The following is a 15112-nucleotide window of genomic DNA, read 5'->3' on the forward strand; positions in this document are numbered from 1 at the left end:
TTTCCAGTGAGTCAGCTCTTCGCATCAGATGGACAAAGTATTGGAGTTTCAGCTTCAACATCAGTCCTACCAATGAACACCCAGGACTGATCTCCTTTAGGATGGACTGGTTGGATCTCCTTGCAGTCCAAGGGACTCTCAAGAGTCTTCTCCAACACCACAGTTCAAAAGCATCAATTCTTCGGTGCTCAGTTTTCTTTATAGTTCAAATCTCACATCCATACATGACCACTGGAAAAACCATAGCCTTGACTAGATGGACCTTTGTTGGCAAAGTAATGTCTCTGCTTTTCAATATGCTGTCTAGGTTGGTCATAACTTTCCTTACTACTTAGTAACTTTAAAATGTTCTACCTTGTTGGGAAGAGTCATGTGACTCCCCACCTTGGCCTCATACATTCTCTTGTTAATTAACTTAATTTTTTATTAGCATCTGTAAGATTCAGTGAGGGGACGATGAAATAGCAAATTTTATGAGGTTTCCTGAACTGTTTTTTGCAACGACAGGATTGTTGGACCCTAAAGAACGCTGGGCCTCAAAGAATTGATGTTTTCAAACTATGGTGCTAGAGAAGCCTCTTGAGAGTCCCTTACAGACAGCAAGGAGATCAAACCAGTCAATCCTAAAGGAAATAAACTCTGAATATTCATTGGAAGGACAGATGCTGAAGCTCCAATACTTTGGCCACCTGATGCCAGGTGCCAACTCATTGGCAAAGACCCTGAGGCTGGGAAAGATTGAGGGCGGGAGAAGAAGAGGGCAACAGAGGATGAGATGGTTGGATGGCATCACCGATTCAATGGACAAGAATGTGGGCAAACTCCAGGTGATGATGAGGGACAGGGAGGCCTGGCGTGCTGCAGTTCATGGGGTGGCAAAGAGTTGGACATGACTTGGTGACAGAACCACCACCACCACCACCACCATAAAGACATAATAACTCTAAATGTGTAATGCACTTATCGACTGAACAATAGGATTATAGGGGATGCCCATGTGAAGGGGTCCCTTTAACCAGAGAATTTACCATGACCTGGGCATAATGGGCATATTCAGCGGGTGTATAGCCTACTCATTAAAAGGCTAGTCCCACACAGCTTGCATATGAAGCATATCAGCTGCCTCACCTGAAGTTTTCCACTCGGCATTCACAGGGGGAGACCAACCATCCCCCATCTCAGGATAAACAGACCTTAGAGTGGCTTTTATCCAGTCCATCAGGCTGGCTGTTCCCCCAGGAATAACCTCCTGTGTATCTGGATCACATATAATCATCTGTGATAGTTCCGTAGTGATGTGTGGGCCCTGTATCAATACAAACATGCTTTCCTATTTTGCAGCACTCAAAACCAAAGACACAGCCCCCAAACTAGTTACTCCCGCAATTTATTTCAGTGAATATTCTTCAGGAACTTGATGGTCTACAGAATCAAACAATTCCTTCACACTATAATCCTGGTGTCAGGAGAGTCTTGGTTTTGTCCTTTCCACATGTTTACTGGGGGACTCATCTTTCAGTGTCATATCTTTTTGTTCTTTGATACAGTTCATGAAGTTATCATGGCAAGTATACTGGGGTGGTTTGCCATTCCCTCCTCCAGTGAATCATGTTTTGTCAGAATTCTCCATTATAACCCGTCCGTCTTGGGTGGTCCTACACGGCATGGCTCGTAGCTTCATTGAGTTTCACAAGCCCCTTTGCCACAACAATGCAGTGATCCATGAAGGCAGAACGCCAAAGAATTGATGGCTTCAAACTGTGGTGCTGGAGAAGACTCCTGAAAGTTCCTTGGACAGCAAGGCGATCAAACCAGTCAATCTTAAGGGAAATCAACCCTGAATACTCGTTGGAAGGACTGATGCTGAAACTGAAGCTCCAGTATTTTGGTCATCTGATGCGAACAGCCAACTCATTGGAAAAGTTTCTGATGCTGGGGAAGATTGAGGTCAGAAGGAGAAGAGGACATCAGAGGATGAGATGGCTGGATGGCATGACCAATGCAAAGGACATGAACTTGGGCAAACCTTGGAAATGGTGAGAGACAGGGAAGCCTGGTGTGCTGCAGTCCATGGAGTTGCAAAGAGTCGGACACAACTGGGTGACTAAAAAAGAACATGTTTACTACCTTCTTGGTAACTAGAGGTCTTAGGGGACTTTCTGTTGTCCCTGCACAATTTTTTACCTTGGAGGCAGCTTTGAGGCTAGTGGCCCAAGCTCAAACTTGCTGAAATCTGAGTTTGGACCAGCATCAAGGTCTAACCCAGCATTATCTTTTACTTTTAGTTTAGCTATTACAGATAACAATAACCAAGGAATTATATATTTAGTATGCCTCTTGTTATTATGCACTTCCTTATATACCCAGTGATTCCACTCCTCAGGATTTGGATACATCTGTAAGTACCTTTGGTAACTTTTACCTTTCTGACTGACTACAGCAAACTGCTGCTCATACCATGGGTGACCATGTGACTCGGGAATCAAAGGGTCTTCATTCTCTGCCCTTCATGCTTTCTCTTCCCAAACCACATGTTTCCATGAGCCAGGGCTAACCTAGCAAATCCCACTTCATTGACACCAACTCTTTTGTGTTCTGAGCACCCAGTTTCAATGTGGGAAGAGGGGGGTTTTCTCCACACATCCAACAAGCAATGTTCCAACACCAGCTGGGTATTCTACAAGTCAAGTCCTTTCTGACACTATCTCCCCGGATACAGCATTAGATTCCACAGGTTGAGTTCTTACCCTCTAATCACATGGTTGATTTACCTGGCAACCAGTACCCTACCCATAGGTGCTGGTTAAAAGTTTTGCCAAAAGAACACAGTGGTAATAGGAAAACCCTCTTCCAACAGTACAAGAGATGACTCTACACATGGACATCACCAGATGGTCAACACCAAAATAAGATTTATTATATTCTTTGAAGCTGAAGATGGAGAAGCTGTATACAGTCAGCAAAAATAAGACTGGGAGCTGATTGTGGTTCAGATCATGAACTCCTTATGGCAAAATTCAGACTTAAATTGAAGAACACAGGGAAAACCACTGGGCTTCCCTGGTAGCTCAGCTGGTAAAAAATCTGCCTGCAATGCAGGAGACTTTGGTTCAATTCTTGGGTTAGGAAGATCCCCTAGAGAAAGAATAGGCTACCCACTCCAGTGTTCATGACCTTCCCTGGGGCTCAGACAGTAAAGAATCCACCTGCAATACAGAAGTCCTGGGTTTGATCCTTAGGTTGGGAAGATTTCCTGGAGGAGGGCATGGCAAATGATTCCAGTATTCTTGCCTGGAGAATTCCCATGGACAGAGGAGCTTGGCAGGCTACAATCCATGAGGTCATAAAGTCAGACACGACTGAGCAACTAAGCACAGCACAGACAGGGGAAACCACTAGGCCATTCAGGTATGACCTAGTCAAATCCCTTGTGATTATACAGTAGAAGTGACAAATAGATGCAAGGGATTAGATCTCATAGAGTGCCTGAAGAACTATGGACAGAGGTTCATAACATTGTACAGGATGCAGTGATTAAGACCACCCCAAGAAAAAGAAATGCAAAAAGGCAAAATGGGTTTTTGAGGAGACCTTACAAATAGCTGAGAAAAGATGAGAAATGAAAGGCAAAGGAGAAAAGGAAACATATTCCCATCTGAATGCAGAGCGCCAAAGAAGAGCAAGGAGAGATAACAAAGCCTTTTTGAGTGAATAATGCAAAGAAATAGAGGAAAATGATAGAATGGGAAGGACTAGAGATCTCATCAAGAAAATTAGAGATACCAAGGGAACATTTCATGCAATGATGGGTACAATAAAGGACAGAAATGGTATGGACCTAACAGAAGCAGAAGATATTAAGAAGAGGTGGCAAGAATACACAGAAGAACTATACAAAAAATATCTTTATGATCCAGATCACCACAGTGGTATGATCGATCACTCACCTAGAGCCAGACATCCTGTAGTGTGAAGTGGGCCTTAGAAAGCATCACTACAAAGTTAGTGGAAGTGACAGAATTCTGGCTGAACTATTTCAAATCCTAAAAGATGATGCTGTTAAAGTGCAGCACTCAGTATGCCAGCAAATTTGGAAAACTCAGCAGGACTGGAAAAGGTCAGTTTTCATTCCAATCCCAAAGAAGGACAATGTCAAAGAATGTTCAAACTACCGCACAACTGCCGTCATTTCACACACTAGCAAAGTAATGCTCGAAATCCTTCAAGCTAGACTTCAACAGTATATGAACCAAGAACTTCCAGATGTACAAGTTGGATTTGGAAAAGGCAGAGGTATCAGAGATAAAATTGCCAACATCCGCTGGATCACAGAAAAAGCTAGAGAATTCCAGAAAAACATCTGCTTCATTGACTATGCCAAAGCCTTTGACTGTGCGGATCACAACAAACTCTGGAAAACTCTTAAAGAGATGGGAATACCAGACCACCTGACCTGCCTCCTGCGAAACCTGTATGCAGGTCAAGAAGCAACAGTTAGAACCAGACATGGAAAAACAGACTGGTTCCAAATTGGAAAAGGAGTGCATCCAGGCTGTATTTTGTCACCCTGTTTATTTAACTTATTTGCAGAGTACATCATGCAAAATGCTGGGCTGAATGAAGCACAAGCTGGAATCAAGATTTCTGGAAGAAATATTAATAACCTCAGACATGCAGATGACACCACCCTTATGGCAGAAAGCAAAGAGGAATTAAAGAGCCTCTTCATAAAGGTGAAAGAGGAAAGTGAAAAAAGCTAGCTTAAAACTCAACATTCAAAAAATCAAGATCATGGCATCCAGTCCCATCATTTCATAGCAAATAGATGGGGAAACAATGGAAACAGTGACAGATTTTATTTTCTTGGGCTCCAAAATGACTGCAGATGGTGACTGCAGCCATGAAATTAAAAGACACTTGCTCTTTGGAAGAAAAGCTATGACAAACCTAGACAGCATATTAAAAAGCAGAGACATTACTTTGCCAACTAGTTAAAGCTATGGTCCATCTAGTTAAAGCTATGATCCATCTAGTTAAAGCTATGGTTTTTTCAGTAATCATGTGTGGATGTGAGAGCTGGACAGTAAAAAAGGCTGAGCACCGAAGAACTGATGCCTTTGAACTGTAGTGCTGAAGACTTTTGAGAGTCCCTTGGACAGCAAGGAAATCGAACCAGTCAATCCTAAAAGAAATGAACCCTGAATATTCATTGGAGGACTGATGCTGAAGCTGAAGCTCCAGTAATTTGGCCACCTGATCCAAGAGCTGACTCACTGGAAAAGACCCTGATGCTGAGAAAGACTGTAGGAGGAGAAGTGGGTGACAGAGGACGAGACAGTTAGATGGCATCACCAACTCAATGGACATGAGCAAACTCCTAGAGATGGTGAAGGACAGGGAAGCTTGGCATGCTGCAGTCCATAGGGTCGCAAAGAATCAGACAAGGGACATGACTCAGTGACTGAACAGCAACAAAAAGACACCTCACTGACACAACAAAAGACACCTTTATTGCTCTCTTAGGAAATTCCAAGGGTGTAAGGGGCTGTATCAGAAACCAAGAAGAAAGACAAAATATGTATTTCCTATTATCAATCACAATGTCCAGCTTTCCTGATGGTTCACTGGTAAAGAATCTGCCTGCCAATGCAAGTTACTTGGGTTCGATCCCTGGTCCCAGAATATCCCTGTTCTGGCAGAGCAACTAAGCCCATGCACCACAACTACTGAGCCCAAGTGCTGCAACTACTGAAGCCTGAGTGCCTAGACCTGTGCTCCACAGCAAGAGAAGCCACCGCAGTGAGAAGCCTGTGTGCTGCAAGGAAAGGCAGCCCCTGCTCACCACAATTAGAGAAGAGCCCTTGTAGCAACAAAGATCCAGTGCAACCAAAAATAGAATAAATAAATGAAAATTATTTTTAAAAAATCACAATGTCACACTGGATGAGAGACATGTTTATGGAACTCTCTCAGAATGGGACACAGAATATGTAGATATATGTGCCTCAAATGAATGCTCACTAATGTTCAACGGTGCAGTTGTGAATTTTAGTACTGAAACTGAAAAGAAGGTAAATTATGTGGCTTTTTACTAAAAAAAAAAAACACATATGCTTACTGTATGCCAGGCACAGATCTATCCATAAGATATCAAATAGCCCTTTCTCCAACTATACCAGTATTTGGTGGTAAATGAACCTGAAATCTTAAAGCCTTTGACTCTTCTGAATCCTCCGGCCAACACAAGGAGACTTTTAAACTACTTGCCAGAGGAAAGCAGTATCCCCTTTCCTGGAAATCATACAACAAATTTAGGAGGCAGGTGCTTTACAAAATGACACTTGTTCTTAACATCTCTCCTTGTTTTTTTTAAAGAAACTGTTTCTTTTCTGTCAGCCTATTTCCATTTTAAGAGTTTGTGGGGGCTTCCCCAGTGGCTCAGTGGTAAAGAATCCACCTGCCCAATGCAGGAGATGCAGGTTCCATCCCTGGTCTGGGAAGATCGACATGCTGTGGAGTAACTAAGCCCATGAGCCACAACTATTGAGCTTGTGATCTAGAGCCCAGGAACCACAACTACTGAGGCCTGCATGCCCTAGAGCCTGTGCTCCACAGGTGAAGCCACTGCAATGAGAAGCCCAAGTATCGCAACTAGAGATTAGTGCCTGCTCCCTGCAACTAAAGAAAAAGCCCACACAGCAATAAAGACCAAGCACAGCCAAAATTAATAAATGAATAAATAAAATTACTTTTTAAAAAAGTTTGTGGAAGAACAACTTAAGACCACTCGTGGTTGTTCCTACCCATTCAGCAACTTGACCGGTGGGAGCTACAGACCAGTGTGCAGTGGCAGGCTGAGCACTCCAGTCTTCAGTAGGGAACTGCTGAACTGAGTTCCTGCATGCCTTTGGACCAGCTCACCCCTCAGTTTGAATAGCAATGAACTCAGTGAGCAAATGAGCTGGTGAATGAACTGAGCAGCCCATTGACCCTGAAATCCCTCCTTGGTCACAGTCTTCTCAGCTGCCACCTATTCTTCCTTTTCAAACTCTTCAGGATCTCTGTAGAAGCAGAGATCAGGCATGACCTGCCATGGGTGTTCCCAGGAGATGATGCCACACATACACAGAACTTCCCAGGTCTGCAACCACCACCACATCAGGCCCACTGAGTGAGCTCCCTTGTTGTTGTTGTTGTTCAGTTATCAGTCATGTCCAACTCTTTGCAACCCCATGGATGACAGCACACCAGGCTTCTCTGTCCCTCCGTATCTTCTGGAGTTCGCTCAAACTCATGTCCATTGAGTCGATGATGCCATCCAATCATTTCATCCTCTGCTGCCCCATTCTTCTCTTGCAGGATGGCAATGTCCACATAACACAGAGGAGAGTCTGTGTTACACAGAGCAACGGTAGGTTAATGTAGGAGGCACTGTGAGAGGCTGGTGGTCAGCCTTGGGATCAGTAACTAACGGAAGTCTTGGCTCCCAGAAGGCTGCCTGGATCTGGTTAGTGAAAGTTCTAGGACTGAAGTGGCCTGTAATAGGAATAGCTCCAGTGGCAGCAACAAACTTCAGCACAGCTCACTGGCTAGTATTCCTGGAGAATGTGACACTGACATCAGCTGGGTTTTCAAAGGCAACAATGGCACAAGCTGCCAACAGAAGCTTCTCCCAAGTTCTCTTCAGACTTATGATGTAGACTCCATAACTTTTCCTTATATAGATGTACTGTTCCATTTGGAAGTCAAGGTTGGTGCCACCTAAGTGGGTTTCCACTGCAAGGAATTTGAGGACACCACCCTCCTCCATTTGCAGGACATCAAGGACAGCAGACATTGTGAAAGTTTCCCTTTACATTACAGTGGGAATCCAAAATGCCATATGGGGAATTCCCTGGTGGTCCAGTGGCTAAGACTCTGTGCTCCTGATACGGGGGGCTGGGTTTGATCCCTGGTCAGGGAACTAAATCCCACATGCCACAACTAAGACTCTATGTAGCCAAATAAATAAAAATAAATGTAAAAAAAATGCCATATGGATCCCTGTCTTAGTAGTGTGAAAAAGTCAACATCTCTCTTTCTAATCCACATTCCTTAGGCTATAACCTATGGAAAAGTACACTTTCCATTCTAGAGGAGATCACTTTCACAGAAGCAATTGCAAGACTGGACCAATATGTACAAGAGGATCCAGAGAAACATGAGAGAGTGGATTTTGAGAGTATTAGACTAGTGCACATAATACAAAGCTGGATATGACAGAATTAAATGACATGGAGAACTTGTCCATGACTCGGGATTTAAGCTTCTGGCAAGGATACTTGAACCTGATCCTAATACTTTGGCCAGAAAGGTCAGTGGTTCTTTGAAGATTATACAGAATGCCTAATAAATGTAGCAAAGATATGAAATATCCTCAGACATAGTATGGAAGAGTATATAAGAAGGCTCAAAGAGGCAAGAATGTTAGAATAGATTGACTGTATAAAACCTGAGAACCCCAAAATTATGTTCGCTAAGATGGCCCAGAAGTGAGGCTTCTAATGAGAAAAACACTGACATCTTTGTGAAGCTCAGTGGGTAGCTATCCCTTATAGACAAGGGTTTGTGGTACTGATGCTGGCAAAGAACTGAGCTCTCTGGCATGAGTAAGGATAATGAGATTTCAGAATAACAGAGGCCAAATAGCTCCACATAACTGTTAGTGGCAAAGCAGATTTAACTACTGTGGTATCAGCAAGACCACCATGGCAATCAAGGTGTTTTTACACATAGGGATTGTGGCTATGCCTAATAAATCAATGTGTTCCTGGGAGTAAGAAAGATAGACAAGAAAATAAAATGTAGCTTGTCTTGTTTTACAAATATATTTGAGAGTTGATGTACAGCTACTGCAGCTTTCCAAGTGGCACTAGTGGTAAAGAACCTGCCTGCCAATGCAGGAGACTTAAGAGACAAGAGTTGGATCCCCGGGTCGGGAAGATCCCCTGGAGGAGAGCACGGCAACCCACTCCAGTATTCTTGCCTGGAGAATCTCATGGACAGAGGAGCCTGACGGGCTACGGTCCATGGGATCGCAGAGTCGGACACAACTGAATCGACTTAGCAGGCATGCATGTACAGCTATTACAATGGAACATTGTAGTTCCTCACCCTGTTTTTAGATATATCAGGTCACATACCAGAGGCTGTTAGAAGGAGAAGATAACACTCTTTAAAGAAGGGCAATGCCACTGCAACTAAAGACTCTTAAGTGTTCCTTCTGTTGTTGTTTGGTTGCTAGTCGTGTCTGGTTCTTTGGCAACCCCAATGAACTGAAGACCACCAGGCTCCTCTGTCCATGGGATTTCCCAGGCAAGAATACTGGAATGGGTTGCCATTTCCTTCTCCAGAGCATCTTTCTGACCCACAGATTGAACCTGGGTCTCCAGCCTTGGCAGGCTGATTCTTTACCAATGAGCTACCAGGGAAGCTCTAGTGTTTCTTCTATCCTTTCCTACAAAGATCTGCAGCTATTTGCCTAGGTAACTGCACTTGGGAAAGTGGATTATTCAGAATTCTCAAAGGAGGTGAAATACAGTTCCTGAGCAGCCTCTGAAAGAGGTGACCTAAAACATTACAATGGTCCTTCAGCTATAACGAAGGCTTATAGAGATCAAAAGATGAATGAAATGTAGGCTCAAATCCATCTCAAAGTGGAGCCAAAGCATCCACAGACCACATGATTATCATTACCATGTGATTATTTCCCATGTCCCTGAGTGTATAATTGGGACAGATATACTTATCAGCTGGAAGAACCCTGTGCAGAAAAGAGCTAATGCAGCAAATCCTTAGAAAGCCCTGCTTGTAAGGCTGGCCTTTGGCTGTTATCTGGGAACTTGGATTTGGGGAGCATTTCCACTGTCCCTTACCACTGGCTTTCTTGGAATTATGAATTCACAGATCTGAGTCACCTAGATCTGACTCTAAGTGAAAATCTGATACTACCTTCTAAGGGTCATTTCAGTTAGAGTATGAACTATGCCAAATTGAAAGCCGCCATAGGCTCAATAAAGGAAACAAGAGACTTCCCTGGTGGTCCAGTGGCTAAGACTCTGGGCTCCCAATGCAGGGAGCCCTGGTTTGATCCCTGGTCAGGGAACTAGATCCTACATGTCACAACTAAGAGTTTACATACTGCAACTAAAGACCCGGCGTGCCACAACAAAGACTAAAGATTCCCCGTGCTACAACTAAGGCCTGACACAGTCAAATAAATAAAATTTTTTAATAAATAAAGGGAACATAGATTCTGTGATTGTGCAGGTTTAGGAAACCCTTTTGTGGGGCCCTAAACAGTGGAAACATGAATGCTGGCTGGACTATCTGGGCCACTTACAGATGCCCACAGGAAAGGGCTTATTTTCTGATAGGGCTATTTGCAACTGAGGTGCTGATTGCCTCTATATTTCTGATAGAGAGATATATACAGAGACTAGTTGCATTTCTAACTTATGAGTACTGTGGAAAGCTGCCAGGTTGGGGGAAGGCACATTACAGTGACTATGATCCCTCCACCCACTCCAGACAGATCAGACTCTGGATCCTCATGTGATATGTTGCATTGCTATTGACTTGCTGTATTCAGATTTCTAGTTTGGTTGCAATCTGCATCAATGAACTAATAGTGTGACTCTATTTCCCTCACCTTTTTCCTAGTAGATACACCTTATTAAGGCAATTTGGCTGTTAAATGCAACTATCCCCAGAAATAGACTGATCTCTATAAATCATTTTGAAAACCTTTGAAAATTCAGAATATCATCATGCCCAACTCCTTAACATGATATGAGTTTGTGGTTAAATTACATCAAAAATCTTTTCTGTGAAACTGCTTTTGTCTCTTGCACACAACCTTTCCAAACAAGAGCTCTGGGTTGGAGTACGGGATAACTAAAAAATAAAAAGTTATAGCCACTAAATGGGATACACTTGATTTTTTGACAATGAAGAAAACACATTCTGGAGAGGCACAGAGAGTGGGGAGGACATTAATCATCTTTGTTTTTCAGAACTGTTCCTGGAAGCTTCCCTCTCTTCTTGAAGGAAAACTCCCCATGCTGCCTACCAAGCTGCTCTGAACATATATAATTCAGCCGGACTGCTGAACCCTTAATCATACCTGACAGTGCTGACTATGAAGCAGCAGAGAATGGCTCCAGCTCCTGCACTTTCAATGCAGAACACTTCCAGATGCTGTCTACACACATGAGGTGGATAAACTGATATAGTGCACAAGCAAATCTGTTTGGAAATGACTGCCTTGAGAAGCCCCTTTGAAACCAAAAACTGAACTGAATTATTTGGACTGAACTGAGATCCCAGAGCAAGAGGTACCATGGTTGGAGGCCATCTTGGAGGCTGGTAACCGGTACTGCCTAGCTGATATATGTTCTGCTTGGGGTGCCCTAACGATGTAAACTCTGTCTCCAGAGGTAATACATGTACCCTCTGGAATTGTAATTTTGACCTGTGTACCTTGACACTGCCTCAGCCCTAAAAGGCATTGGGTCAGCTTCAACTTACTAGCCATAGTTGTGCTGTGCCTGACTTGAAGCCTTGGGCTAGGTAAAAAGATCATAACAAAAACTTAAGCAGGAAGATTCCTGGCTTTCTTAGGAAGGCCTTTATGGTTAGTGGGATTTCTTTAACTGGCCAAAGCTAGGACTCACAAAGGGCATGTGTATGTGTGTTAGTTGCTCAGTTGTGTCTGACTCTTTGGGACCCCATGGACTGTAATCCATCAGGCTCCTTTGTTCATGAAATTCTCCAGGAAAGAATACTAGAGTGGGTTGCCATTCCCTTCTCCAACGGATCTTCCCGATCCAGGGGTCAAATCCAGGTATCCTGCATTGCAGGCAGATTCTTTACCAACTGAGCCACCAGGGAAGCCCATGAAGGGCATAACTGAGGCCAATATTGCATGTGGTGAGAGAGTAAATTCCTAGGCAGGTTGATTTAAAAAAAAGTCCAGGGTCCCTGAGGAGAAGAAAAAGGGTCTGGGGCTCTTGAGAAGGAGAAAGGGGTCCAAGGCTCTCAAGGAGGAGAAAAGGACGAGGCAAAAAGGACAAACTTTGTCTACATTGCTTTGTCTTAGTCAATATAACAATGCTCAATATAACATGCTCAAGGACATGTTTCTCCTTAACAAGAAGTGAAGTGAAGTGAAAGTCACTCAGTCATGTCTGACTCTGCAACCACGTTGACTATACAGTCCACAGAATTCTCTAGGCCAGAATACTGGAGTGGGTAGCCATTCCCTTCTCTAGGGGATCTTCCCAACCCAGGGATCGAACCCAGGTCTCCCACATTGCAGGCAGATTCTTTACCAACTGAGCTATCAGGGAAGCCCCCCTTAACAAAAAACTTCTGACTAATCTTTTATCTAAAGATGTATGTTGTAGGAGTGGGTCTGGTGAGATCTTTCTATTGTTAATTCTAATCCTGTTAATCGTATATTGTGGGAGTGGGTCTGGTAAGACCCTTTATTGTAATAAGGTATATAACTCCCTTGCTAAAACTAACGAGGGGGGCACTCTCTGCCCCCCTTCTGATGTCTATGTCAGAAGCTTTCTCTGTCCCTTTTTCACATTAATAAAACTCTGCTACACAAAAGCTCTTGAGTGATCAAGCCTGGTCCCTGGTCCCAAAGCTAAATCTTTGGAGATCACAAATCCAACATCGTTCACCATAAGCTATCACTGGGGAGATCACGAATCTGACATAGTCACCATAAGCTATCAGTAGGTCTCATCCTGTTACATGGAGTCCCACTGATAATAATCTTGTCGTAAAGACACCTTGGCCAAGGGCCAAGGGGATGGACTGTGCAGGAAAGAGTTACCATAGCAGGCCTGAGACTGCTATCCTTAGAAAGGCCTGTTTGCAAGGCTGCCCTTTGGCAGCATCTGGGACTTGAATTTTGGGAGTGTCCCCAACATTTAATAACTGATAAAAGTGGTTTACTGTACCTAACTGTATACACAATATAGTTTATGCTAGGCTCATGTGTGTCCAGCACCCAGTAAAACCCATGGATTTCAGGTAAGCTTCCCTGGTAGACAACACTTCATACATGTTGTTTCAGTTTGATCTACAAGAATTAAGCACATTCTGTGTGAACCCAAGGGAAAATGACTCTTAGAAATTTCTACATACTTTCCTGCAGATTTTGTCTAATGTACCTTTTCCCTTTGCATTTTTTTTTACTATATAATTTTACATACTCATCCATGAGTATGACTATATGCTGAGTCTGATGAGTCTTTCTAGCAAATCACAGAACCTGGGGATGGCCTTAGAAACTTTCAGTGTCCAAAGTGCTCACCATTACACCATGGAACCTCTTGGTCTTAGAAACCTTCAATGTCAAACCCTTTCATTTGTTCCCTGACAGGCAGGGTAAGAAACACTAGAGTGGAAAACCTGAAATTTCCCTTTCCCTAAGCAAGACAGTAAATCTTAGTAACTCTACACCCTAATTTCAGAGATAGCACTACATTCTAAAACTTAGTTTGCAGAGGTGATAGTCTCCACCATATCCTCATTTACTTCACTTGTTCACCCCCTGCAAAAACTGGATGGATCATAGTGCATAGTCCACTGATGACAATGGACTGCAATTTACTTAACCAACTGGCATCTCCAATTATAACTGCCATACCAGTGGTTATCTTTACTGGAGTAGATCAGTATAGTCTTCAGCACTTGGGAGGTGGCTATTTTTCTTCTGAGTGCATTCATCTTAAACTCCATCACTGAATAAAATCAAAAGTAGGTCATCTTCTCACAACAGGGCAGCAGAATACATTCACTGTTTTGCCCTAGAGCTACGTTAACCCTTTCTTTTGTAACATACTCCACAAAAACCTCAACATAGAACATTCTGCAGAACATAATGTTAGACTGCCATACTGATGACATCGTGCTAACTGGGCCTAATGGGCAGCAAATGAAAAGGACTCTAGATGGCCTAGCAGGACACATGCATGTTAAAGAGTAAAGGATTAGCCCCATGAAGATTTATGGGCCTGCCCCATCAATAAGGATTCTAGCGGTCTGGGGCATGCCAGAAAATTCCCCCTGAGGTAAAATACAAATTATCTCTTGAATCTCTTGCCACTGAAAAAGAGGCACTGTCTTTAGGGACCTCTTTGGTTATTAGAGGCAGCATGTATCATTTTGGAACTCAAAATGCTATCAGGTTTGAGCAGGGTGGGAGTAAGAAAAAGACACATATCAGGTTGAAACTATAATACTAGCCAATCTGATGTGATACAGTCAATCTGATGTTGCATATGCCAATGCCAATAGTGCATAAGGATGCCAATAGTGAAATGCCGATAGTGCATCAGGATGCTGTGCAGAGCTTCCAGCAACCCACAGCAGGAGGATTATAGTATAAATCTTATAGTGCAGATCCATGCCTTCTATTCATATAATAGATAGCTTCTGTGTGTTTATAAATAAATGACGCCATGCTCCTGATCCCTAGTAGACACTGAGTGGCTGACTATGTGACACCAAATGATCATCATGCCATGAGAGCTGTTCATTATGGGCTAGATACCATCAGAGCCACTAAATCATAAGATTAGAGAGGTATAGGAGCTGAGCTTTGGCAAATGAATTTGCTGGTTGGCTCAGCACCTAGAAGGAATGCAATTATATTAGAGATAAGAAAACTGACTTACTGGACATATATAAAGTATGGAGTTCAGCAAGTAGAGAATGCATATTATTTTCTTCATAATTTACAAAAATTGACTATGTTGTATATAAAAAATTTTCAATAAGTAGCTAAAGATGAAATTTATATGAGCATATTATCTGACCACAAGGAAAATTAAGCTAGAAATCAATAACAGAAAGATGTTTAGAATATCCCAAGTGTTTGAAAATTTTAAAATTCAGTTTGAAATAACCTGTGGGTCAAAGTAAGCATCACACTAGAATTAGAAGCTATTTTGAACTGCATTATTTTGATATATCATAACAAAACATGATGATGCAATTAAGGAGTATTTAGGGAAAAGCCAAGAGCCTTGAATAAACATAATAGAAAAAAGAA

At 42.8% G+C, this 15112-nt stretch overlaps 1 protein-coding gene and 1 pseudogene across 1 annotated transcript in view; one reads left to right on the plus strand and one right to left on the minus strand.

Annotated features, from left to right (window-relative positions):
- LOC133062486 (protocadherin beta-6-like) overlaps positions 1 to 12618 on the plus strand; it is a 78091-nt gene extending 65473 nt beyond the window's left edge. Inside the window, exon 2 of the mRNA XM_061151525.1 lies at positions 11055 to 12618. Within this exon, the coding sequence (XP_061007508.1) occupies positions 11055 to 11086 (32 nt within the window). The 3' untranslated portion in view covers positions 11087 to 12618. The remainder of the gene's footprint in view (positions 1 to 11054) is intronic.
- LOC133061536 (small ribosomal subunit protein uS2B-like) lies at positions 6753 to 7837 on the minus strand (annotated as a pseudogene).
- Positions 12619 to 15112: the final 2494 nt, after the last annotated feature.

The sequence above is a fragment of the Dama dama genome, chromosome 9, assembly GCF_033118175.1.
Source record: "Dama dama isolate Ldn47 chromosome 9, ASM3311817v1, whole genome shotgun sequence".
Lineage (NCBI taxonomy): Eukaryota > Metazoa > Chordata > Mammalia > Artiodactyla > Cervidae > Dama > Dama dama.